Source organism: Trachinotus anak, unplaced genomic scaffold, assembly GCF_046630095.1.
Source record: "Trachinotus anak isolate AG129_WGS33_773 ecotype Australia unplaced genomic scaffold, CSIRO_AGI_Tana_v1 ptg000002l, whole genome shotgun sequence".
NCBI classification, from domain to species: Eukaryota; Metazoa; Chordata; class Actinopteri; order Carangiformes; family Carangidae; genus Trachinotus; species Trachinotus anak.
The window spans coordinates 15,140,558-15,167,369 of NW_027273853.1; the positions used below are offsets into that span (position 1 = coordinate 15,140,558).

General features: G+C 40.4%; 1 protein-coding gene across 1 annotated transcript; it reads left to right on the forward strand.

Moving 5' to 3' along the window:
* Positions 1-2,803: 2,803 nt before the first annotated feature.
* Positions 2,804-26,460, forward strand: sema3ab (sema domain, immunoglobulin domain (Ig), short basic domain, secreted, (semaphorin) 3Ab). The gene is made up of 17 exons (XM_071500903.1): positions 2,804-3,632; positions 11,341-11,501; positions 11,934-11,996; positions 14,528-14,647; positions 15,709-15,799; positions 16,589-16,708; positions 17,646-17,788; positions 19,392-19,506; positions 19,624-19,693; positions 19,805-19,949; positions 20,078-20,297; positions 20,413-20,504; positions 20,616-20,657; positions 21,268-21,425; positions 22,695-22,762; positions 24,040-24,185; positions 24,431-26,460. Exons 1-17 carry the CDS (start codon positions 3,509-3,511, stop codon positions 24,965-24,967), a joined length of 2,415 nt encoding a protein of 804 aa, XP_071357004.1. The 5' UTR covers positions 2,804-3,508; the 3' UTR covers positions 24,968-26,460.
* Positions 26,461-26,812: the final 352 nt, after the last annotated feature.

A 26,812-nucleotide genomic window follows, 5' to 3' on the forward strand; every position in this document is an offset into this window, starting at 1 on the left:
AGAAGCCCCCCCCTCCCCTCCCAACTGCACTCACACATATGAGCTGATGAACTCTGAGATGGCCAGAGTACTTCAGGCCCTCTGTCTTAGTGAATAGAAGAGTTTAGACCATGAGGCTGAATTGGTGCTTCAAAAGAGGGCATTCTCCTTGAAACCTTGAAATACACAACTCCCTTTAGGCTCTGTAAAAACCCTCACATAGACATCAACGTGTCCCTCTTTTTATATTGGACCAATGTTATTCAGTATATTTTCAAACCATAGCTTGGCTGAGAGGTGAGGGGCAAAGGAGGATAAGACTCAATGATTTTACAAGACTGTAAAGTTTAAGAAAGTTCTTAGTTTGCAAGGTTACACACACACAGAAGATTTATCTCCAGGTCATTCAGAAATAACTAAAATTTTAAGGGTTTGTAAAGAGGTTGAAGTAGAGAAATGAAAAAGATCAGGAGAAAAGGTTGGGCAAAGTGTATAGAATGGATGAGTTAGGATGAGATGTGGATTCAAAGGGTTCAGTAGAGAAGTGGAGAACTCTTGAGTTGGAGGCTCTGAATACCTCCCCTGTGTCAGGAACTGGGACATTCTCACCACTGTCTTTTTTTCTTTTAGGAAAGGGCAGGGGGATTTAACAGCCAATTTTCAATTCTGCATATGCATTTTTGATAAGAATCAAATAGAATCATGAGTGACAGTACTTCAACTAACAGTTTAGATTTCATTGTTGATGTGACATGTAGTACAAGAAGCTATAGTTACTGTAATCCACTTAAGACTTGAGCATCAAATGCATGACAACACTTTGCAGTTATCAACATGCAAAGAGTACGGCCAGAAGAAGTGTGGGGTAACATTCTCAAGTGGTCCATTCACTCCTAATTCACCTCAAACAATCACTCGTCTGGCCTTAGTTATGGCAGATTGTGTTACATGGTTCTTGGAATAATGAACTGGTACGTCAACACTGCCAATACCACATAGCAAAGAAAAGGATCTGTCTGTTCCAGCCCTTAATCCAGTCTGTTTGGGAAGCAGAGACTGTGGCGTGACACTTGTTCCCCGTAGTTTCCAGTGTTCTCCCTGGATCCTCCAAGCGCCAGTTTACATTAGCATAACCGTGAGGCCCATCCACTCACTACAGGATTAGTTCAGCTCTCCTCCCACTGTCTGATGGCTCTTTATCCAGATGGATACAGCCAGTTAGAGGTCTTAACCACACCATTGCCACTAAAGTCATTATCATTCACCACGAGAAGGAATCAGCTCACTGAGGGTCTGCTGTTTAGAGAGAGATTGACATCTCATTTGGGATGGTTTAAGACAAAAGGTGGGGAACTCCCCTTCAGACTATGATGGAGTGGCCACTAAATGCCCAGTCAATCTGTCTTTATGTGAAAGTGACTATTTAATATTCTTAATCTGGTCTTGTTTTTTTTTTGGAAAACTGTATTTATGTGACAAGGATTATTTTTGCGGCACACATACAGTTTTTTCACCAAGACCAGCTTCATCTGTCTGGAGAGAGATTGATTGTTGCTAATAGAGAGTTGTGCATAGTGGAAGAATTTTTACACTTCATGTCTGTGCCCAAATTTGGTAAACATACTGTATTTCATTGTGGGAATGATATTCTTTGCCCAGTACTAAAACTTTCTTGCTTTTTCACAGATTGACATTTGTCACACTTTAAATCATAAGACCGACTATTTAGCTTGAAAATTAAGTTAAGCGTGAAAACAACTTCTTTCTTGGAACTTATTTGTTTACCCATGAGATTGTTAAAATTTAAGAGGCGCCATCACCAGTTAGCTGGGTCTGACTAGATATCTGATGTGTGTGTCTGTTGGTCTCATAGTTCTATATAAACCATGAGCAATAACACTGTAACGGCAGCTTTGCCACTAATCCATCAGACTCAGGTAAGATTCATTGCTGATGGTTTACATTATGAAGGAGCCATGCAAATAGCATGCAATTGGTACTGTCTCTTTGCAGTCTCACTGTCTGGCTTCTTCACCCAGCAGAGAAAAACAATATAAACTGAAACTCAACTTTAGAGCATAATACCTTTGAGGACAAGTGAGATTATAAATTAGGTATAACCTAATTTAAGACACAATTTTTAAATCATAAGGAAATGGATACCATTCAGTGTGATGCAGGTCTTCAGGAAAAAAAACAAAAAACAAGACATAGAACAATGCAAAACAGAAAAAAAAAGATTCAACTGATGGAGGAAGACAAGTAGTTAATGACAAGTGACAAGTTTGGACACAGATAATGACATATTTGATCAACGACAAAATAGATTAATTGGCTACAAATTCAATATAAATCTTGTTGGAACTCACAGTTTTCTATATCTTCTCCGCGTTATTGTACCTGATGATGAATGTGATGTGTTTATGTCATATTTTGTTAATCGTTGTGTGAAGTGATAACATCCGCTTAAACAAACAATTGCCTGAATCTAATAGTTTCCTCTATATGAAAAATAAAATAACAGAAAATCCTCATTTTGAGTTTCCTCAAAATGCTTCACCTTCGTGTTCTGCTTTGTTTCCCTGTTTTCACACTCTTTCTAACCTCTTGCCTTGCCCTAACCTTTCCTCTCCTACTACTTTTGCTTTCACAGTTTTCTTTTCTCTCATGCTTTCTATGCTCTCTCTCTCTCACCCTCTCTCCCGCCTACACGGCACTCTCTTCTTTTCTCAGTCTTTCTCCCTCTCTTCCCCCCTCTCTCTCATGCTCTCTCTCTCTCTCTCTCTCTCTCTCTCTGACTATGCTGTCTGCCTCAGCTGTTCTCAGTTGCACTGTGTACCTTGTGCTGTGGGGACAGGGCAGAGCTGCGTACTAGTCCAGACCAATGTTAAGGAGAGAGAGAGGCAGATAGAAAAACTGGGTGAAAAGAGGAGAGAGAGAGAGATAGAGAGAGAGCGAGAGAGAGACTCAGTGCAGATTGTGTTTACAAAGCAGACTGGATTAACAGCTGAAACAAACTGGACCTGTTTTTCTTTCTTTAGCTAAAGGTAGAGGCTCGGCGATAAGGTGGATTGGAGACAGAGCTTCATGCTGGTTAGGTACTGGGACAGAAAACTATGGCAGATGTAACCAGACCCTCTCACTCTTCCTTGCATTTATTATGGTGACGAGCTCATATTTGTGCGTAGTTTGGTTGAAGTTTGACTAGGACTTGTGGACTGGTGTGGGAGGCTCACTTGCATTGACATTGACCCATAACCCCCAACTCTGCTTTGCAGGTTCTGTCTCCCTTGGAGTTGGACTCTAATTTTGGCTTTTGACCCCTGGAACAGGAAAGGGTTTTTCGATCTGGCAGGGGGCGAGACTTGGTGAAAACCAGTCTGGACTGACCCACCTGCGTTTATTCATAATCACTGGACAACAGGAACATTTCTGTTCCCAGCATTTCTTCTGCTATACCAGATCTGAGACCGACTGCACTGGAGTTGTGTATTTATTGGACCTGTCTGGCCTCTCTTGCCCCAAGACCATGGGCTTTCTCTGGGGCAGCATTGTGCTGCTGTTTGGGATACTTCTGCTCAGGACAGACGGCAGCGGAGCCCAAGAGACCAAGACCAAGAGCAATGTCCCCCGGCTAAAACTCTCCTATAAAGGTGAGTTCCTTGCATGTGTATGGTACTAAATGACAAATCTCTTAATAATCCAACTCTTCCCTATTTTGTCTGAGGTACATCATAGAACCTTACTCCCTGATCACGTAGATTTAAATCCCCAATCCACATCGTATGTTGTGCTGATGAACTGACGGAAGTTGGAGTAACTGCTAGATCCTAGATGTCCTTATGAGGCAGAGAGATGCTTTTGCTCTGTTTACTTGTACAAATACCAACAAAGTAAACTGAGTTTAAACAGGTAAATTAATTCTTTATGCTTTATCAGATGTATGCTCCTGTTGTCTGACAGAGTAATGCATACAACCTGCATACAACCTACAGTCAGGTAGTTGAGGTTCACTTTGGAACATTAAAATTGCCATCTGCAGACCTCTTACGCAAGGTCTCATTTCAAGTTCATGCAGATAACTCTTCCAAAAATAATATATATGTACCATTACATTCAACTTAGCTGGTGACAAAATCAAAAAACATGATATTCTCATGGAAAGCCGGTGGCAGTGTTAAATATAGTACTGTACTGGTCTGGTAAAATGATCAACTGGGACTCAGAGGTAGGAATTCATGGGAGGAATTCTTATATTTACTTTTATGCCAAGAGGAGTGCAGTTTTGTGGGATTTAGGAAAGTAGCTTCACTTGCTAAATCAGAAGTGTTCCTGTCTGATGTATCTCAATGGTATAACTAAACTGTTCATTACAGCAATCTGTCACTGATGCATTCTCCCTTTCTGTCTCTCTGCCACTGTTTTGATCAAGAGCTCGTGTCAGTTTTGCAATGAAAAGTGGTGCCAGACATACACTCCCGGGCAGTTTAGTGTCATTTATCCCTCTCTCCCTTTCTTTTTTCCTGGATGTCATTTTTCCGCTGCGTTCTTTTTCCTGCATGGTAATTATACTTAGGATGAATGGTGCAGGTCTGTTTCAGCAGATGGCTTTCCCAAAGAGAAATGCTTCTCGCTCAGCACTGGGAGATCCATAATTATACACACAAGCATGCACATACTCACACGTGCACGTGCGCGCACACACACACACACACACACACATACACACGCACGCATAAATACACGGCCATCTGTAGATAGCTAATGATACCTGTGAGCATATCAGTCATTTAAAACCACATGCTGTCAGTTTGGTGAAACACGCCCATTCAGTGATATCTCTATTATAAGTCAGGCCTTCAGGTAGCAGCCTGGCCAGCCTGGTTATTTTGCTGCCATCTCCGCATTCAATATTTCCATGAGACCTCATTCGCATTTTGGCTGGTGGCATACAATATTTGGCACCATCCCTGGCTCGGGAGCTCTAGCCAGAGGATAGAAAGCAGGTATAATTTTCATGCCTGCAATGTGGTGGAAATAATATTCATATATTACTGTGGAATTTCATCCAACATTATCCACTGTTGGTCCCATTAGGCAAGTGACATGGGATTATTGCATTATGAATCATTTATATCATCATATAAATTATTTATTACCCCTGTGAAAGGTGAAGCTGACTCATATTTGCTCTTGTAGAGGAGGAAATCAGATGAGCCACTGTAGTGAATGACAGAACAGTCCCTATCTAGACAGTCTGAGAAGCTGTGCAGTCTTAGGTACGTAACATCTGATCAGTGACACATGGGGCTGCGAGGTGATGGAACTCTGACCCCTACAGGTCACTGGGAATACTGGGGAAATCTGTGTGTGTTCAAATGAATGTGTCTGTGTGAGTGCAGGCGTCCGCACACTTGCAGATGTTTTTAACCCCACTGAAGACTTGACTCATATGAACACAGCAGGGAAGGGTTTATCTTGAATGCGTGAATCTGAGCAGCAGCCTGCTCCTCCACAGTGTGAGCTCCTCAATGAACACAGTTAGGCTCTCTGAGGAACACATACCAACCTCCCTGAACACACCGTCACCACCACCACACACACACGCACAAACCCAACCTCCCTGCTAAACCCCAGGAGATTCCAGCAAATCTTTGAAAGTGAGGGTCGAGGGGCAGAAGGGCAGTGGAGTAGGGGGAAGGATAACAATGGTACCCCATGGCTACCTAAACATGAGCTAAGGTCCAACTGTATCAACAACTAAGTGACTGGGTGATGATGAGGTAGTCAGAGGCCATGGATTTACAGTGCACTGCAGCACGGAGTCATTTCACATATGTTACACTTTGACATAAATTGATACTAGATTGATTCACACCCGGGGGCTAAATGGATCCTCTGGGGAGTAAACAGAGATCCATATGGTTTGCAGGTTTATGGGCCAAAAGAAGTACATCACATGTTGTTTACTGTCTAGGGAAGGAAGGTAGAGGGTACTTCAGTTTTATAGGACATGGGTGTACTGCCAAAAGTACTCCTTCTCTCTGACCTGTCCACCCCTTTCCAGAGCAGAGCCAAGGGCTTGCACACATGCGCATACACACGTCCACACACAGCGGCACAACTAAATTCTCACTCTTCAATACCGAAAAAGAGAAAGGGCCAATAATTGAAAAATGAAACTACAGTGGAACCTCTTGTTTTTCTGTTTACAAAATTCTTCTTGTAGTAGTCATGCATACAGCTGTTTTTTGTTTTTGTGTTAATCTTATTTTCATTGCGGTGTGAAATGACTTTTAATCAGAGTTGGAGAATGGAGAATGGTTATCTTAAAGACTCTTTAATCCATAAGCATGTTAAGAATCTTCAGAGCGGAGTTGGGTTTCTAGGGGTGTGTACAGTATAAACTCTGAATGGCCCTGAATGGCCATGGGAAGGTATCCTGTACACTCGGAGAGCTGGATGTTCAGAAGCTTTCTCGGGTTCCAAACAGTCTGTTCTCCTCCAACTGGAGGCTTGTTCAGGATTTGCTTGGTAGCGTCCCTCTCAGAGGAATGTTTGTAGTTATTTGAATTAGTCATCATCTGTACCAGCAGGAAAATGAGATACTCGAAGGAAGAAATTGACTTTGTTTAGTACGTCTGCTGATGTAATCTCCGCTGCTCATGGCTATTGGCTGACAGACAGACATAGTGTCATGTAAGATGCTGAAATCAATATTACAATATTAATAAGAGCATTTTTTCAATAACAGTATCACATTATGCATAACGTATGCAAACGCATTCATCAGGTGTAAAATGCAATGAAGTAAGTTTCACTGTAATGCATGCAGGTAATGTAAGACAATACTTGCCTAAAATGAAAAAAAAAAAAAAAATCTGTGACTATCCTGTCATTTACTGTATAAGTGCAGCAATCACCTCAAACCAGGCTAATTTACAGAACAACTTGTAAGTAAAAGAGTTTGAGGAGGTGTTTGTCTGCATTTCTGCTCGACACTGAACAAATTACTTGACTGACGAATGAAGCTCTGTGTGTATTTTGTTTCAGACTGTATGACTTAATACACTTTGAGTGTTGCAGTGATACATTGTGTTTTGTCAGTGTGTAATCATACACTCAGCCATGTGAACGGTGAATGTCTGTCAAGCCATTGAACCAGGGCCAAGCATCAGTGTTTCCATGTACAGTGTATGGGATCACATGGGTTATTGTCAAGATGTGTTTCTGCCTTTTCTTAGGAAGCACTTAGATAACACTCTGTGTGCCCTCCAGTTGAGAAAGAGAAAGACAGAGAGAATGTAGGGTAAAAGAGTTTATTTTTATCAGTCTCACAAGGGACTGTTGATTCTTTGCATCCATTCCATCTGCCCCTTTCTCTCTCTCTCTCTCTCTCTGTCTCTGTCTCTTTCTCTCCCATTTCTACCTCTTGCTGTGCTGCTGTCTCTGTCTCTCGCTCACAAATCTATTGTAACAGGACATGAAAGGGGGAGTAAAACAGAAAGAATGGCACAAGAGGTGTTCAACATCAAAGGAAGATAGGTGTTAAGATAGTGTTTTTTTTTTTATTAAAACAACTAGGGGAGTGCAAAGGATGTGAAAAGAGACAGTGAAAGAGAAAGTAGGCAAAAAAAAAAAACAGCTGGTAAAAAGTGACATTTGCAGGATTCTTGACAGGCTTAATTCAGCAATTGTAGGGTGAGAGAGAAAATTAGTAAAATATGGCAGGGTAGCAGCTGACACCTGTTACAGGCCACACATTTGCCCATCCACCTGTCTGTCTGTCTGTCTGTCTGTCTGTCTGTCTGTCTGCGTCTGGACTCCAAATTCAGTCAAACATGTTCTATGTAGCACAACATCACAACAGCCTTTAAACATAATTATAATTGTAAAACTTTGCCATGGAGTTTGCAGGTTTTTTGGGACGTTCTTGGTTTGAAGTTGCAGATTGAACAGGAGAAAAAAAAAAAAATGTTGCTTCATGTTTACATACACACCTGTTATAGTTAACGGGAGGGGACACCAGTTCAGACATGTATAGGTCACCACCTCTGGTGTGGCTTGGGAACATCCTCTTTCTTTCCAATAACACACATCACAACACAATGCTCCATAAATGCACACACAAACACACACATACACAGATTCACACACAATACCCCTAGAGTATCTGTCTCTGGGTGATTAGCTTTTAATAACTTAGCAGTAGTCTCTGTTGAATGGTCTGTTGCCATGGACACTACTCCCATAGAAAATGTTGATAAACCAGGGACATGCGTATGTGTATGGTGGGCTGGATGTGGTGATGCTGTTCTCCATTCTCTCACACAGGGACGAGGTTTGAGAAGAAGTGAAGTGCAGTCATCATGTCTGTGCAGCTTTCCCCATACAGCTCCTTGACTCTTAAAACAAATATTATTCTGCCCAAAATAACTTCTTTCATTTAGACAAACAGATTATACAAATTACACAGACACATTGTTTGTGGTTTCTTTTAAGGACCAGAAAGGATATTTCCTATTTGCTCTTCCAGTGACCCATCAAGTTGCATTAGTTGAGTGTTGTTTTAAAGTGCTGGGTGTCAGATAACGTTAACTGCAACAATATGCAGAACCAAAGATATTGTCTTGTTCCATGGAGCAAATATTACATGTGGAGGATGGATTGTCTCGCTCGCTCTCTGACTTTCTCTCCCACACACAAACACAGCTTGGTGCAGGTGAAAAAGGGTCAGAGGTAGCAGGCGGGTGATACTGTGCTGTCAGTGAAGGGTTTACAGTGGATCCACTAATGATTGATCACCATGGCTACAGAGGAACATAAATCTGGGACACAGCTTTTAGACTGGGCTGAGCAAAACTTTGACAGCAACTTTATGACCTTGAGATTTCCATTCTTAAGACAGTGGTTGTGTTATGAGGAGTCCAATAATCCCTAAATGAAATAAAATTACCCATATTCCAAATGAATTTATCCAATAGCTTTTTGTGAATCATGACTTCTAATTTAAATTGTGTATTGTATTCATGGATAAAACCATTAACCATTAACCAGCTTTTTGGTTTGGAAGCAGTCCCATTACGCATCTGAGTGGCTACAGCCTAGATCTGTTCTTTACGACTTCAAGGATACTTTCAAATCCTTGTGGACTTATTAAGTCAGGTTTAGATGTCAAGTTCTCAGAAGACTTTGGAGTGGGGAGTCAGGAAGCCTGAGGGCTGGGTCACACAGCGATGTGAGTTTATATTTAGGAGACTGTCTAAATCTCTCCCCATCAGTGCTGAGGCTCAGGAAACCAACTAAATCACCGAGACAATAACAATAAAGACAGGGTGTCAACTCATTGTATATTGCTATCCTGTGTGTACAGTAGTGTATGTGTGTGTACGTCTGAGTGTATCTATGTAAGTGAAAAACGTTACATGAAGACAAGCTAGTTTGTAACCAGACCCAAGAGATTCTTCTTTTTTCCCGCTCTCTCCCACAGCTGTATTTCCTCAACCTTTAACATTTTTTTTTTACAAACCAACTTAATTTTTTTTTTTCATCACCCTTTCTATTTTTCACTGTTAATGGTTATTTTACGGCATACCTAAAGAGTAAATCCATAAACTCAGCTCTCTAATAGCCCCTATATAGGGAGTGAGAGAGAGAGAGAGAGAGAGAGAGAGAGAGGTGGTGAGAGAGATTTGATTTGTGTGTAGGCAAAAGAAATAATTCTGATATGTGTCAAATAGATTTTGCTGTCATATTTATGTTTTTATCCTATTCACTCATGATGCTTTTATGATGATGCCTTTATAACAGGTCAATGGTAAACAGTGAATAGTAAAAAATTTCCAACCCCAATTACTCTTGTCACTTCTTCTGTTTCTCAATAACTCTCTTTTTATCTACTCTCTCTAAATAACTTTTGTTCAACAGACTAAAGTGACCTATGGCTGGATGTCAGTAACATAAATATATAGAAACACATTTAAACTTTCTCAGATTACAGCTGCCAGAGTTTTGTTTCACAACTTTCATGACCCATGTTTAAATTCTTATTAAAATGAAAGTCTATGAAAGAGTAAAAGCAATCAGCATGATGCCCACTCTCTCCAATTTTCTTTTCTTTTGTACCAGCTTCGCTTTAGCTTGTCTTTGCACTCTCTTGGGTTCTAACACACTTCAGAGAGGGGGCATTTTCCCTGCTAAAACATTCATGAGCGTTTTTGTTATTTACTCCCCGAGAAAGAGAAAGAAGAGAGAGAGAGAGAGAGAGAGAGAGAGAGAGAGAGAGAGAGAGAGAGCACCAGAGTAACCAGTTTCCCTCTGGTCCATAACTCTCCACCCTTTTGTGTGGGTGGTCAATAGGAGGGGGTCATAGTGTGGTTAGACTTTGTGGGTGAGAACAAAATGTGAGAAGGACATGAATGTGTGTGTGTATATATATATATATGTGTGTGTGTGTGTTTTTCTGTGTCTGCACGTGTTACACAAAAGGTGTTATAATGCCATAGTCATAATGCCACCTTTAGAGGTCGTTACGGTAATGAGATCTTCAGTGTCTGTTAGTGACAAGTTTGGCTTTCTGCTGTGAGAGCAAATGTCGCTCCTTTGCCAGACTTGGCAGAGCATTGCATTACACTGCAAAACGTGAGCTGTAGCCCATCGTAACGTGCCCTAATAGCTGATGTGGTTTAAAGTAATCCTGCAGTTTGGATTATGAAATATTATGAGAGTAATATGACATTTTATAGTCCTCCCAGTTTTCCACTGTGAGTGTAGTTCTGCTTGGCTGCTCTGGTCAAGGTCACTTCCCCTAGCAGACAGTTTGATCACTGGCTCCCAGTGCTGGCATTACCTGCCCAGTCCAATTTGGCAAATTGGCAGATAGTGAAGAGAATCTGTCAGTTGCCTTGCTTAGCCAAGCTGAACAATGTCCAGTCCTGAGGACAATTTGTAAAGGGAAGGGAAGGAACAACATTTATGCAAAAATAAAAACAAATGAGTAAGTGGGCAAAAAGAACATTGGTGTATAGGGGCAAGACAACCTTGTGTACATTCTTTAATTTATACACTGTACCCTCGAGGCATTGAGCACTGTTCCTCAAACTGTCATTGCATGTGGTACATTACCGCTGAGCAGGCAGATCAGTGAATGTAGAGGTGAACCTGGGATTCTAGGTGGCTGGAAATGATGAAAGTCAGGCTATGTCTTTCAAACAGCCCCTGGAAATTTAATAGAATAAATGAAATAAATGTCAACATGACAGATTTTCTTGAGCTTTCATTGTGCCCACAGTTACTGTGTTTTTCATGAAGTGATTATCATATTATGCTGATCACCACTTTTCTTTCCATTTTTCTCTGCAGACATGCTGGAGTCTAACAACCTCGTGACGTTTGAAGGCCTGGCCAACAGTTCGGCTTACCACACCTTCCTGTTGGACGAGGAGAAAGGAAGACTTGTAGTGGGAGCCAAGGACCACATCTTCTCCTTTAACCTCCTCAATATCAGCAAAGACTTTGCACAGGTAAAAGCCACTTTTGATTTCCAGTCAGTCTGTCTGGTGGTTTAAACCATTCATGAAGTCTGTTTGCATTTCTGGGCGACTTAATACCTGCCCTGAGGATGCATCTCCATCCAGAATGTCATTCAGGGGCTCAGGTATCTCTGGACTCCCTTTTCTACTTCTACAGAAAAGTGCCTCATGAATATTTCAGATCAGGGCTGTCGCACACGATCACACGCTGTGCCAGGCATGTTAGCTGCTCACTGCACACCTGGATGAATAATGGAATAAACTGAAACAAAGTGGATAACAAATCGCATTGTGACCCCTTCAACCCTCATATCTACACATGCATGCACACAAGCTGTAGCTGTATCGACTCACTCTGTAAAACTTATTCTAGGAGCAGGTGATTCTTGTCTAACATGTACAGGAACTGTGTTTGTGTTGCAGATCCCTTGGCCAGCTTCTCCTACCAGGAGAGATGAATGCAAGTGGGCAGGGAAAGATCTCTCGGTAAGAGTTAAAACCATCCATCTTGCAAGTGGGTGTTAGCATTTTGCCCCTCCACTCCCACAGATGTTTTGAAAATGTCTTTGTTCTCTTGTATTATGAGCAACATGCAACTCTGCAGGTCTCAAAGTAAATCTCACATTTTGCACTTGTAGTTGCACTGGGATTACGCTGGATATGTGCTGCATAAATATATATGGCATTTTAATGATAGACAATATAAGATTTGTTTTAATCTTTCAGCTTGTTTATACCACTGTGTTGACATGTGCAATCTGTCATATGGACAACACATCACGTAGCTAACCATAGATCTGACCATAATCTCAGAGCCGAGATTGAGACCATCATGTGACCTTAATCACTTATCAAGCCTCTGGGCACTCCATTTAATTGAGCCTGGGAAATCATTGTGCTTTCCACCAGACCTACTGGTATAACGGACATGAATAATAACTACTGTCATATATTCAGGGATCACAGGCATTAGTGTTCCCATGTTATTAGACTGTAATTTTTCCATGTTTCTCCCTTTGTGCTCACAAATTTAAAGAGTCTGTGTGTTCCTACAGTCACCCAGTCAGAGTACATTATTGTGGCTTGCCTGCTTATTATGACTTGAGTCTTTAGTTTAACTGATCTTAACTGATGATGAAGTTAATACCATACTTGAGCGGCATATTGAAGAGCATTAATCTTATCTGGAGCCCTACTATACTGTAACTGAGAACAAATCACAAATGCTTAAGCACCTGCAGTCTGTTTATTTGTTTTGGATAAGAATGTTTCATTAAATTTGATGAGCTGAAGTTAAAGCTGTATCTGAATAATCTTATGTGGTAACATTAAGATCCTGGGATTTTTCAGCCCCCTTTACCTTACTCAACCCTTGCATGACAAGCCAAGCATCACATCTCCCTGTATCTGGCCAAGTGCAGTTTTAGAGCAGCTTGTGTGGTGTAGTGAAACTCTGTGTAAACACACTGAGAGGTTGTCTCTTCTCTCTGCAAGCTGTGTTATGAATTCTATCTTTAATATAGCCTTAGGTAACAGGCTGGAATGTAAAATTGTGGCAATGCTGTTAAGCTTCAGTTCACATTGGCCAGAACAGGGCAAGCTCTCCTGCCCTTCTACCCTTCTGTGTGGCTGATTTGAAGCGCCATGAAGTCCTTTGTGTGTTTTCTGTAAACATTGTGGCGTGGATGAATAAGGTGCCCGGAGGGGTGGTCTTTCTGTTATAGAGTCAGAGAAAAGTGAGAATTAAAGAGTGGTGGAGAGAGATGGAGGATTAGTCCGCTGATGCCCTCGTATGTACTGTAAGCAGACACTTGTGGAGATGAAGCAGAAAGGAAAGAAAGAAATAGATGAGTGTGAGAGGTGTGACACTACACCCACAAGAAAAAGGAAAATTGCTGCTGCATTTCCTAGCAAGCAATAAAAATAAATATGAGGGAAAACAAGAAAAGCTATGTTGGATCAGTATTTTTAAATATGCTAAATATTCAGATGTGTTACCACTGTGCAAAGATGATGTGTATATATTTACAGTGCTGTGCTGTCGCTTGCAGTAATGTTCATTACTCACATAAACCCACATGTCGTAAATCCCAAGAAAGACAGCTGCTTAAATGACAACAGAAGCTTACACAAACAGAGGCTGCAGTCTGCTGATGACCCAGTAAAGCCAGATGAACTTAGTCATGCATAATTTGTGGTGCTATTCTTTTTTTCCCTGCTTTTTTTTTTTCTGTCATGAGTATGTGATGACATCTTTAGTTTTATTTGAGGGCAGGTCTCGTCAGGCACGTGCTGCCGGAGCACGAGGGAATATGCCATATGGCACTGAGTAATGCATATGATATATATGTATGTCTGTTGTGCTTCACACACACACACACGCACACACACACACACACACACAGAAATTGTTAAAAATCTACGTATGCAACATTATCTTATCATGGATGAGCTGTTGACTTGTTTCTTTTGTTCTTCTACTGTTGTACTTTTTTTTTTTACAATGATTCTAGGGAGAATTACACAGCTCGTGAAGTCAGCAGGGACAAATGTCACTGAGTTCAGAAACATGTATGTGTGTCATGGTTGAGTCAGATTATGGAGCACTGAAAAAAAAAAAAAAATACAGAGTCATGGATGATAATGCTCAGTCATAATATTATTTCCAGATTCATTACTCAGCCCAGTGTGAGAGTTTGTTGGCCATTTTCAGGGGAATTACAGTAGATTACAGTAAGCTTTGCTGTTATCATTATGGATCTCTTTATTTAACTAATGGATTTCCCTGTGTGACATTTGTGCTTAGTGTAGTCTGACCTGTTTGTTTATCCAGCTGTTTCACCTTGTTTTTTAATGACTCAGATGTCCTGGGTGCTATGGCAACAAGCTTGTGGATAACCATGGCGCTAATGTTCATTGTCAGAAAAGACTGCAATAAATTGTGGCTTTGAAATGGTTTTGCATCAAGTGTCAATTGCTCATCCTGATTAATTGGTTCTCTGTCTCTGCTTCATCAGAGGGAGTGCTCGAATTTCATCAAGGTGTTGCAGCCGTTCAACCAGACCCATCTCTATGTGTGTGGGACAGGAGCCTTCCACCCTGTGTGTTCCTACCTGGAGGTGGGCAAGAAACAAGAGGTACAGGCACATGCTGCATTTCCATTACTGCATCCACTCGCTGTGGAGGCATATCATAGGAAAGTTTAAGCGTTTAAAGTGGTGAACGACCATGTATAGTCGGGTGTGAGCTCTCTTCCTAATAAATGATTTGCTAAGTATGTAAAATTTTTTTCATTTAGCAAAATGAGGTGGAAAATTAAACACAGGGTTTCGTAGTCTGCAGGATTTCCAATTCATCACTCTAATATGGAACTGCTGTATGTGTATGCGTGTGTTCATTTGAGTATGAGAGAAGGAAATTGCTCTCTTCTCCTCCAAATGTCATTGAGTCAGACTTATAAATGTCTGTTTCCTATTCATTAGACAGCTATTTACAGACAATTAGAGGCAGGAAATATCTCTGAGAAAAGCAATTTACTGTATATAGATCAGAGGCTTGAAATGTAATTCATCTGATGGGTTTCCTATGAGGGTCCAGGTCACCAAGTCATAAGTGAGTGATGAGATTTCTTGTTTTCATTCTCAGTCCTTCTCTGTTACAGTATGTGCTGGGGGAAACATGATTTTAAACATCTGTAGTTTCTGCGGTCACAAATTGTCTCAGATTTCTCCTTATGCTTTAAAAAAAAAAAAAAAATAATAAAAAAAAAAAAAAATATATATATATATATATATATATAATATATTATAAATATACTGCAGTCTGTATCTGCTGATTAGAGTAACTGTTTTTTTTTTAATTTTCTTTACCTACTTGTTAAAAAAACTATTTGTCATTTGTTGATGGCTGCACTATTTTTGTGATTCAGTATAACATCTTGCTGCATCATGGTTTAGACCAAAATGAAAAGAATTTGGCGTAACAATGCTCATTTTCATAAAATATTGCAATTTTCTCTCAACCTGAATGTTTTGAAGTGATGACTGCAAAATGGCTTTCCCAGAGAAAATTCCACTTATACTGAAGCAGCTATTTTTTCCCCTGTGCAATTTCATCCTCCATGGCAGAAAACAATGTGATCCCCTGCATTAGTTTAATACTTTACAACTCCTGAGCGTTTCTGTCTCTCTACATTCAGGACAGTGTGTTCAGACTGGAGCCTCACATAGAAAACGGCCGTGGGAAGAGTCCTTATGATCCCAAGTTGCTTACTGCCTCCATGCTAATTGGTGAGTTTAAGACCGGATACACGTTGCTGCTCTTCTGTGTTAGAGCAATGTCATATAAAAACTTTGGAGTCCTGAAAACACCCTCTGCCTTGCTCTTTCATTTCAGCAGATATAGGTTGTAAAGTAAATGTGAATAACAGAACAGGGCATTCCTGTCATTCATTACAAGTAGATCTGCTCTGTAGTTTATATTTACACACTGGGAACCCCTCATTGACAGCACTGTAAACTCTATTTCAATCTGGATATACCTCTTTTAAGTGCTGGGTGTGCAAGGCAGATGACACATTACTGAGTTTTCTTCACACTGAATTCTCAATTTTGCCAGATAAAGCAGGACTGTGTGAGCATGTTTTCCCTCACTACCCCCAATCATCGCCAGTCATATTGTGTTATATCACACGGTTAAAGCCAGCAGATGGCCATTTTCCAGCTCATCACTCCTCATCTCCTCTCCCCTTTCTCTGTCCCCCCTCACCAGCATTATTATGTACTCCCCCTGTCTCACACCTCGGTCCTGTCCCTCCTCATCTGTCCCTCCAGCCATTCATTCTTCCCTGGCCTCCCCCTCTCAGCCCTGCCCACTGTGCTAATGTCAATTTCACACTCCTGATGTTCATCACATCCGTCACTGTCTGTGTTCCCTCAGGACTCCAAGTCTACCTGTACTGCTAAGCCCCTGAACAATTCCTCAGACTTTTACACCTGCATCACCAAGGAAAAATCACGACAGACCGTTCTCTCATCCAGTGTTACTATGCTAACACAATTTATTCCCTGTACTCTCAGACAGGGAATTGTATGCTGGAACATCAGCTGACTTCATGGGGCGGGACTTTGCCATTTTTCGCACTCTTGGCAAGCATCACCCAATCAGGACAGAGCAACATGACTCCCGGTGGCTAAATGGTGAGGAAGAAGAGGAGAATCACTGGCCAATTCTTTGATCTTATTAATCAATAGTTTCAAAAATACAGTGGTTTTAGGGTGCTTGATTTTGCAACTTAAGTCTCAGACTTTTCTTTTGTTTTTGCTGGATGTGAGGTCAGCCTTTTCTTTTTGACCATGGATCCTCAGTCAGATCCTTATGAATTGGCTAAGAGAGGGAGATGGCCTACCTGGGTCTGCACATAGATGGCTCATGTCCTGTTTATTAAACTGAAGAATTGTTTATCAAACAGAAAGTGTTCATGTCATGTCTGACCTATGGACAGTCTTGAAGATATGTTTGTGTTCTTATTTTATTTTCTATCGATATCAGGCCTGCAATTAATAACTGCAATATAGCTTTCCACTTTTACACAGATGACACACAGCTGTCAAACGCCATCATCTTAGAAAGCTTACTAACGGACCACCGTGACTCTATGAGACACGGTGCCCAAAATTAAAATGAGGATAAAACAGAGCTCTTTACTGGTGTCACGGAGTGAACAAACAATGCTGCAGCAGATTCTGGGATGTAAATCACCTATTATCATGCTTTATATAAGAATTCAGATGTCACATTCCACTCTCCATTTTTGGTTAGTATCAAAAAAATCTTTATCTTTTCTTATCTTTTCAAAGGACTGAGAAATGAATCCAGTGTTTTTATCTTCACAACTATTTTACTGTAATTCATTCCACAAAGACAAAGCGCAAAGAGCACTACTCTTTCTATTGGCTGCCAGTGGAGTTTAGAATTCAATGAAAACATATCTAAATTGATGTAACTATATGGGAAACTCAAATCTCTAAGGTCAGCTAATTCTCTTTGTTGCTATTGTGTTTACAAAACTCCCTACCTACCTAATTACTTGCCATCCTGAGTTCATTTATCTGTGTGTGTGTCTCTGTGTTGCAGATCCCAGGTTTGTGAGCATTCATCTGATTCCAGAGAGTGACAACCCAGAGGATGATAAAATCTACCTGTTCTTCAGAGAGAATGCCATGGATGGGGAGCATGCTGGGAAGGCCACACATGCTCGCATCGGACAGCTCTGCAAGGTACGCATATGCACATTAACACACAGTCACACGAGCTGGCTCTCACAAAGGAACACACACAAAAGGAGAGAGACAATGACACACACACACACACACACATACACACTCATGCTGACATTATGTGAAATAGCTTCTGTATCTGGAAAAACACTTGACGGGTGTCTGAGTGGCTTTCATTGTGGCAGCTTTCAGGAGCTGTTATCTGTGATTATTTTTAGCCTGGAGAAGAGTGGGCTTTGATGCGCATGGTACGGTTGCCCCTGAAGACAGAAACCTGAGAGAAACATTAAATGTCACCAGACCCTGAGAGGAAAAGAGACGCCGTCAGTGGCAGCACTGTTATCCTAATGCCAGGCTTTGGCACTGATTGGCTTTGCTACACCCTCCAGCTCCAGGAGACAGTTGTTAAATCACTGGCCTTGTATCAGCTTTCACATTCCAAATCCCATTCTTATTCATTGAGCAGGATTTCACCAAGCTGACTGCAGATCAGTGAGTGAGCCTCAGCATCTCGTTTAGCTGCATTTCGTGCCTCCTTCATAATAGCCTGATTACCCAGAATGTCAGGAATCTGCTCTCCTCATCACAAGACAGGCCATCCATTATGCAAGACGCAGTATTAATTTGGGTCTATGCCTATTTGGACACATTCTAATTTGCTGTCATAAATCAACACCATGTGGGATACGTTTTTATGAGCCAGCACTTTGTGCTTCTGTGTTTGTGTGCAATGTTCTGGAAAACAAACACTATTCTGTGAGACACACAGATGCATATTTTTTAGGGTGTGGAGTGGAACATACTGTACTGAAAGAAGACTCTTCACATCAAGAAGAAAAAAGGGAAAAAAAATCTCTTCATCGAATGTGTTAAATATGTTAAATAGGCTTTGTGGAGTATATTTTGTACAGTGAGCTGTCACTGTATCAGATGTGTGAGTGTCAAATGTATTTAGTGTAAAGAAAGACAATTGAAGATAATTCACAAGTTTCTTCTGTAAATCCAAAGTCAAGTCTTTAATGTCCAGCAGAACGGAAAATTGTCTTTGGCTCACCAACACGAAAGACAGACTGCTAGAAAATACAGACGGCTCCATACAAACGCACAACATTTCAAAAAACACAATAAGGATATAATAAAAACAAGTAAGTTAAAATTATACAGCATTTATAGCAAGATTGTGTCTGTAGTATGCTTTAAAAGGTGGATGATATGTCAGCATCAGTGACATAGGGTTGCCAGTTCTGATGCTCTACATCCAACCTGCAAGAGGGTGTCTCATCTCACTCAACGAGAAACTAATGAGCCGTATACTCTCACCTCCCACAGCAGTAGTGTATAAAATTAGGTAGTGTAACTCACCTTAACATTATATGGCTAATGTGTTTTTTTTTTGTTGTTGTTGCTGTTTTGCTGTTCAGAAATATAATGACAGACTATATTGGTATATGCTAGAAAACTGTGGAAAATAAAACTGATTGTCTTTACTGGGATAGTTGAGGAAAGGGACAATGTCCTCTGAAATTGAAAATGAACAATATTCCTGTCATTTCTCAATAATTGAACTTCCCTGCTGAACTCGTGCCTGTGATCTGTCCAACAGAATGACTTGGGAGGTCACAGGAGTCTTGTAAATAAGTGGACCACCTTCTTGAAAGCTCGACTTATTTGTTCTGTACCTGGCAGTAATGGAATAGACACCCACTTTGATGAACTACGTGAGTGATTGTTCCAGCACCTTAAAACATGTTTCACACATTATCTCCTGTAGATGAAATATTATATTTTCAATGGAGGATATATCTGTAATGTATAATACCTTCTTTGGTTTTCAGAGGATGTTTTTCTCATGAGCACAAAGGACCCTAAGAGCCCCATCATCTATGCAGTTTTCACCACGTCCAGGTACTGTGGCTGCCATTGGAATAGTTTTGGTAATAATCTCTGATTGGATGGCCTGTATTTTCAACAGGGACTGGACTTTTCCTAATCTGCCTCACTCTTTCTGCCCATTAGCAACATCTTCAAAGGTTCGGCTGTGTGTATGTACAGCATGACAGACATTAGGAGAGTGTTTCTGGGCCCTTACGCTCATAGAGATGGACCCAACTATCAGTGGGTGCCCTTCCAGGGACGTGTTCCCTACCCACGGCCTGGCACAGTGAGTACAGTATACTTTTACCTGGACTGATAACGTGGGATGCACTGAGATTTTCAGAAGGGATCTTGAAGCTAACTCTTGTTTATGTCCTACAGTGACACAGTTTCAACAATTATCTTTCTCCACAGTGCCCAAGCAAGACATTTGGAGGATTTGATACAACTAAGGATCTTCCTGATGAAGTTGTGACCTTTGCCAGAAGTCATCCAGCCATGTTCAACCCTGTCTACCCCATTAACAATCGACCAATAATAGTCAAAACAGATGTGGACTACCAGTTCACCCAGATAGTGGTGGATAAAGTAGAAGCAGAAGATGGCCAGTATGATGTTATGTTCATAGGCACAGGTATACAAATTTGCATACATACTGTAAACTGAAACAACAGCAATTGATTAACAGAAATGTATAGAGTATATAGAGAAGATATCAACTCAGGATTTGTGCTTCCATTGTGTACTAGACATGGGGACGATTTTGAAAGTGGTATCCATCCCCAGAGGCTCCTGGCATGACCTGGAGGAAGTCCTGTTAGAAGAAATGACTGTCTTTAGAGTAAGTTATTTGCTCATCACTTGTATTACTTGAGGTACCAGGTTTAAGAGCAACTGTCTGATCATTACATGTTGTCTGATTTTTTACTATTGTTGTTTTTATTTCTAACAGGAGCCAACAGCCATTAAAGCCATGGAACTTTCAACAAAACAGGTATTAACTAGTACTTATTACATGATTAAACATTAAATGGATGATAAATCTAAACTAAAGCAAAATGTTTAGAAGAACAAAGCAGCAGGTTTACTCTGAAAAGGTAAATGGGTTTGGTGAAAGCAACAGATAAACTTACTGGATTGGAGTAGGGACACAAGAATATGATATAATAAAAATGGAAAATGTTACAAGTGACCACTGTATCTTCATGTGTGTGAAAACCCTGTGTTTTAGAGAGTAAGAGCTTTTCCTCATTGATGACACACCTTGCTTCAGGGCTGAAAGACAAAACAAAGAAGCGATTGTGTGCACATTTTAAACACTTTGAGATGAACCAACCTGTTATCACACAAAGATCTCACTTTGGCTATTCAGCCTAACAATTAGCTCATCAACCTAAATGACAGGGAAGGACACAACGAGTTAGCTAATTGACAGGTAGGAGGTGCTGAGCACCTGTAGAAAGACGGTATGTCCACATTCCTGACTTGTATTTTTGTTTTGAAGAAAAACCTAAGCCAAGCCAAACACACCAACATTTAAAACCTAAATATTAGCTCCTACAAGACATGAAATATCTAAATCTTTGTATTTTCTACTTGCACAGCAACAACTGTACCTGGGCTCAGACATTGGTGTGTCCCAGATGCCTTTGCACCGGTGTGAGGTTTATGGGAAAGCCTGCGCTGAGTGCTGCCTGGCGAGGGACCCTTACTGTGCATGGGATGGCACCGAGTGCTCCAGATACTTTCCCATGGCCAAGAGGTACCAAATACATACTCCACATTCATGCTTGTCATGTTGCCATCCTGCCATTGTCTTTTACAGCCTGCTTAACACCTTGTACACAGAGAATAATCAGAACTTAAAACACAGAGCAGGTTTGGAAGTCTGCCTACGATGCAATATGCTACATCTGACAGCAGATATTTAAAGGAGCTATTTGTAAGTTTTTGCAATTGCTACATAGCCAATGTTAGCATTAAAAGCATTACTTCTACAGGGCAGCTAGCATCTGCCCTGTAGAAGTAATGCTGCTCAGAGGACATATTTAACTCCTCCCAAATGTACAACATATGTTTGAGTGCTGCTTGTTTAAGAATTAGTTTTGTTTTATATAGACTACTCTTCAGTGAGGTAAACCCGTATTATATAGAAGGGTTTTCATGTTCCGATTGAGGACACATGCAGTCAGACTGCGATTTAGGGCTGGAGCGAGGGCACGCTTATAGTGTAGGCTTTGTATATTTGCCAAAAAACCCTAAAGGTATGGGGTCGTATTTCTACCAGAAAGCTAGAAATATAACCTGCCTCATGTGTTTACTGTAAATGAGAACCCATGTCAGCAATGTCTGCAGGCTGTCTGGGTGAACCAGGGGTGAGGTAGGTGTTGGAGGTTCAGTGGTTGTGTGGTTGTATTAGTGGACTGATCTGTGTTCATGTGTGTGTACTTGTGTGTGCAGCCTCCCACTCATGGGTCCATGGGGCTTATTGATTTGAATGCTAGCTGCACAGTATCCTGTTCTCACTGTTAGTTGGCCTCCAGAGTCCTGCACACAAAAATATAGCAGCCAGAACAAACTCTTACCTCCAATTACCAGAACACCAGTGCTCAGTTAGAACAATGGGAAGCAGAGAAGGTTAAGTTAACAGTTTGCTTTGGTATCTCCGTAGATTTTGCAATTATTGTTTACAGAAAATATCCTCAGAGTTATGATTGACACTGTGCTTGAAAGTCCATCTCATTTGCATCTGCAACTCACAGAGATGACAGGCTGGAATGATTTATTAGGTTTGAATACCTCTGTTGTTCACACCCTATAATTAAAGCTTTTACTTTAGTTTATCTATTTGTGTTGGCCTCCACTACTGCTTCACATACCAGTCACATTCAAATAGACATCTACACACACACACACACACACACACACACACACACATACAAACTCTCAGTACGAGCATATTCTCACACAGATACACAAAGAAGTTATTGTCTCTGCTGACTCATCAAGGTGTATATTTGTTTTTCTGCAGGAGAACAAGGAGACAAGATATCAGGAATGGAGACCCACTCACACAATGCTCGGATCTGCAACACCATGGTACATAAAAATAATATATTTGTTATTATGTTTATAGATATTTATTTATGAAATTATTTTACAAATGGTGATAATAATCAAGGCAATGTCTATGTTGGTTTTAATGTATAATAACATATATATATATATATATATATATATATATATATATATATATATATAGTATATATCTTTTTTTATTTCCAAATGATACATAGGAGCAGATAACAAACCCAGCATGTCAAAAGCTTCTTTAATTGTGCAGTTGAAAAGTTTTCCAACTGCACAATTAAAGAATCCTTTGTTTTGAGGATTTAGTTGTGCTTTGAACATAGAAATGGTCTCAAAGCAGCTGCTGGCCTTTCCTGAGGCAATCAAAAGAGGAGAGAATCCAGCTGAGTGTGTGTGGGGTTGTGTCTGTGTGTTTTATGTGTTTCTGGTGGTGAAGATTAGAGTTGGTCTATGTGAAACTTATAATTAAAATGGTCAGGATTCCTGCGAGCCTCCTCTATGTCGCCAAGCCCCCCACTCTACTGCCTCATTTATGGGCTCAGTACAAATACGGGACTCGTTTTCTTAATTATACATTTCTTTTATTTAACTGGAAAAGAAAACAAGACAGAAAACTGTTATCGAAATCTATCAGAAGTTGAGGTAAAATAATTTAGACAGACACAAAAAATACAGTTACATGTTTCTCCCAACTTATTTGTCGGCAACACTTTTGATTGGCCAGACTTAGTTCTTTATAAAGAAAAGGATAAAAGACTTTGAAAACAATGAGTGGATAACAATATATTCAATGGAGTCTGAATTGTTTAATTTACCACAGGATATAACAGGAGATCAGTCAGAGGAACACTGACATTACAGTTCAGAAAGTTCCTGACTGAAAAACATTGCACATACTTTACTGAATAAAACCCAGATTTTATTTGGAGCCCATTTCCTCCAGTGACTGCGTCTGTGGTGGGATCTGCATACTCAGCACATGATTGAGTGTGATAAGAAAAGAGACAGGATAACGTGACAAAATAATGTAAAATGCAGTCATTGTTAACTCAGGCTGCACTTGGAGAACCGAGTTTCATACTTTGCAGCCAGAGAAAAGCAGAAAAGCGAAGAGTTTTAGACAGAAAATCAGAAACACTCTCAAAAGCTGGCTGTACAGAGCTTTTTTTCTATGCCTGTAACAGAACATTCAGCCATAACCACAACCAGCAACATCAGCAAAAAATAATAGAAAACATTTGCTTTCACAAACTTGAATGACAACATTTTCACATTTTTTTATCTAGATGAACTAAGTGGGCAGACGACTCTCCTGAATAAAACTGTGTACGGTGTGGAGAACAGCAGCACTTTCCTTGAGTGCAGCCCCAAGTCCCAGAGAGCCCTGACATACTGGCAGTATCAGCGCTCCACTGATGACCGCAAACAAGAGGTTGGTACTAGCTTAGCACACACTTAATCTAGTTTGTTGAAATTTGCTCAAATACAATCTATCTGCAGAGAAGATAAAGAATGATAGATAATTGATTGAAAGATAGATTGTTTTAGATAACAAAATATTATATTTTATTAATATTTAATTCCAAAGTTGAGTAGATTGAAATAAATTTTGTTTTATTAAAACAGCCATGAGGAGCAGGAAATATGATATCATAATCTGATTTTCTGACTTCATAGATCCAATCAGAGGAACGTTTCATCCGCACAGACCAGGGCCTGCTGATTCGCACACTTAACAAGAAGGATTCAGGCATCTATCTGTGTCAGGCGGTGGAGCATGGCTTCATGCAGACACTTCTGAAGGTGACCTTAGAGGTCATTGACACTGAGCGTCTGGAGGATCTGCTACATCGTGATGAAGAGGCTGCAGCTGGTGTCCCTGCCCAGGATCTCTCTCCACCTCGAGAAAGTCCAAATCAAAAGCTGTGGTACAGAGACTTCCTTTCTTTGGTGAATCACCCGACTCTGAACACCATGGATGAGTTCTGCGAGCAGGTTTGGAAAAGGGAGAGGAAGCATAGGAGGCAGAAAGCCCACCTGGTGCAGCAGGTACAAATACACCAGCAGCAGCAGCAGCAGCAGAAGGTTGTGGTGATCCCTCACACCCACATGCATGCTCCAGGGCTGGCAGCCAAATGGAAACACCTGCAAGAGAGGCAGAAGGGACGCAACCGCAGGACCCACGAACTGGAGAGGGCTCCCCGCAGTGTCTGACCTATAGACTTTAACTTTTAACATCCAAACCTGAAACCACACCCAGTTCTCATTCTGTAACCCTTAACTTACCCAGTTTTCTTCTTCATACCGAGATACAGACTTCTTCCTAAAAGACTGGATAAAAACGTTAAACTGGAAAAAATGGTAATATTTCCCTTATCTGCTAGCTGGTGTGTTCTGTGCGTGGGCAGCCATGTTTACAGTACGCCAGTACAGAGGACTGCAGGAAACAGGATGTTGTATCACACTAGACCACTGGAGCATATTATCTCAGCTGGCCTCTGTGACCTGAGCACAGCAGAGGGACAGTGTCAACCAGCGCAAGAACTGGATACATATATCCACCCTATAGCTATGACTGACTCCATGTTGAGATGGCTGTGTCAATGGCATTGTCTCATGGCATGCTAGTTAGGTGTCTTTGTCAATGTGAAACTAAATAGATACCTAAAAAAATCCTGATAATTACTTTTCTACTACACAAAAATGAAAGATGAGGAGGTGGGATTGTATTAAAAAAAACTGTCTGGGGAATAAATGGATGTGCAGTGCACAAGCAGTGAAGCTCATTGAAAGCACAAGATGGGATATTTAGTCATGTTTTGGTGTTATTGCTTGTCAAATCAGTCAACATGAGAGAGAAAACTGCCCGAGCACTGCAACAAACTGGGAGCAACATTCACCATTTGTCAACAAATACAATTATGTAGCTAAAAGGTGTAAATACTGTGTTCTATGACGTCTCCTCTAACTAAAGGGAATGGCTTGCAGTTGTCGTGTTGCTTTATGTTGTTTCCCCAGATAGAAATTTATTTAAGAAAAAAATCTTTTGAAAACAGTTGTAAACAGGGAGATTTTCTACTAGTCTGTGTGTCTACACCCTAGATAAGCTTCCCATACAAGACAGGTTTTATTATTCTGTTCTGTTTATCTTTTTTTGGTTTAGTCATCAGATTCCTTCCAGTGTCAACAGTCATTAAGATGATGGTTGTTGACTGTCACTTTATAGGGATGTCTGCCAGCTGCCTCATCTTAGTGCACAAAAAGTCATACAGAGTTCTTCCACCTTGATTTAATTATGCTTTGTATACACTTTGTTTCCACTACATGTGTATTTATTGATATAAAATAATGTACATTTTTCAATGTGCAGGTTTTTTTTCTTGCATTTTATCATTTGATTTGATTTATTTGATTTACAGGACCAATCTCTTAAAATAACTGTATTATCACGAATACTGTGGTAAGACTGGAAGTTATTCATCAATATTGGTCAATATTACATGCATTACATATCAAATGCACTGAGCAATAACCCAGTCTCCATACTGTATTTTTCTTCCACATTTATTGCCTCATATCATATTCTTCACAAGCTACGCAGTGTGACAACTTCATTTCACTGCATGTAACATTAAAAAAAACCTTTTCTGGATACAACAATACACTATTATACAATACACACACACACACACACACACACACACACACAAACATAAACCTGGAATGTAGCTGTGAACATTATGTAAATAAAAATACTATGGTCTATGTTTGACAAGTATGACACTGTGTAGTGCATGTGAATACTATTGTAGTGTTCCTGTTTTGCTATTGCAATGATATACTAGTCTGATGTTGTCACCGTTATTCTGTTGTTTGCTAATGCAGTACACAATATTAACTATTTCAAAGATGTACATACTATTTCTGTTAGGACTCTAAACTGTATAACTGATAATTCCTGAGGTAGGTATTCACAAAAGATATAAATAAGATCTAAACAGGAGCTGACTGTGGACTGCCATGTCCAGTTAACAACAATGAACAATGTCAGTGGAACAT

Excerpts from the sequence above, each read along its gene's own strand:
- sema3ab (XM_071500903.1), top strand. The coding sequence starts at position 3,509 with ATGGGCTTTCTCTGGGGCAGCATTGTGCTGCTGTTTGGGATACTTCTG. Across the intron at positions 17,789-19,391 it reads GCATCGGACAGCTCTGCAAG|AATGACTTGGGAGGTCACAG; the intron begins GTACGCATATGC and ends TCTGTCCAACAG. Across the intron at positions 20,658-21,267 it reads TGGAACTTTCAACAAAACAG|CAACAACTGTACCTGGGCTC; the intron begins GTATTAACTAGT and ends CTACTTGCACAG.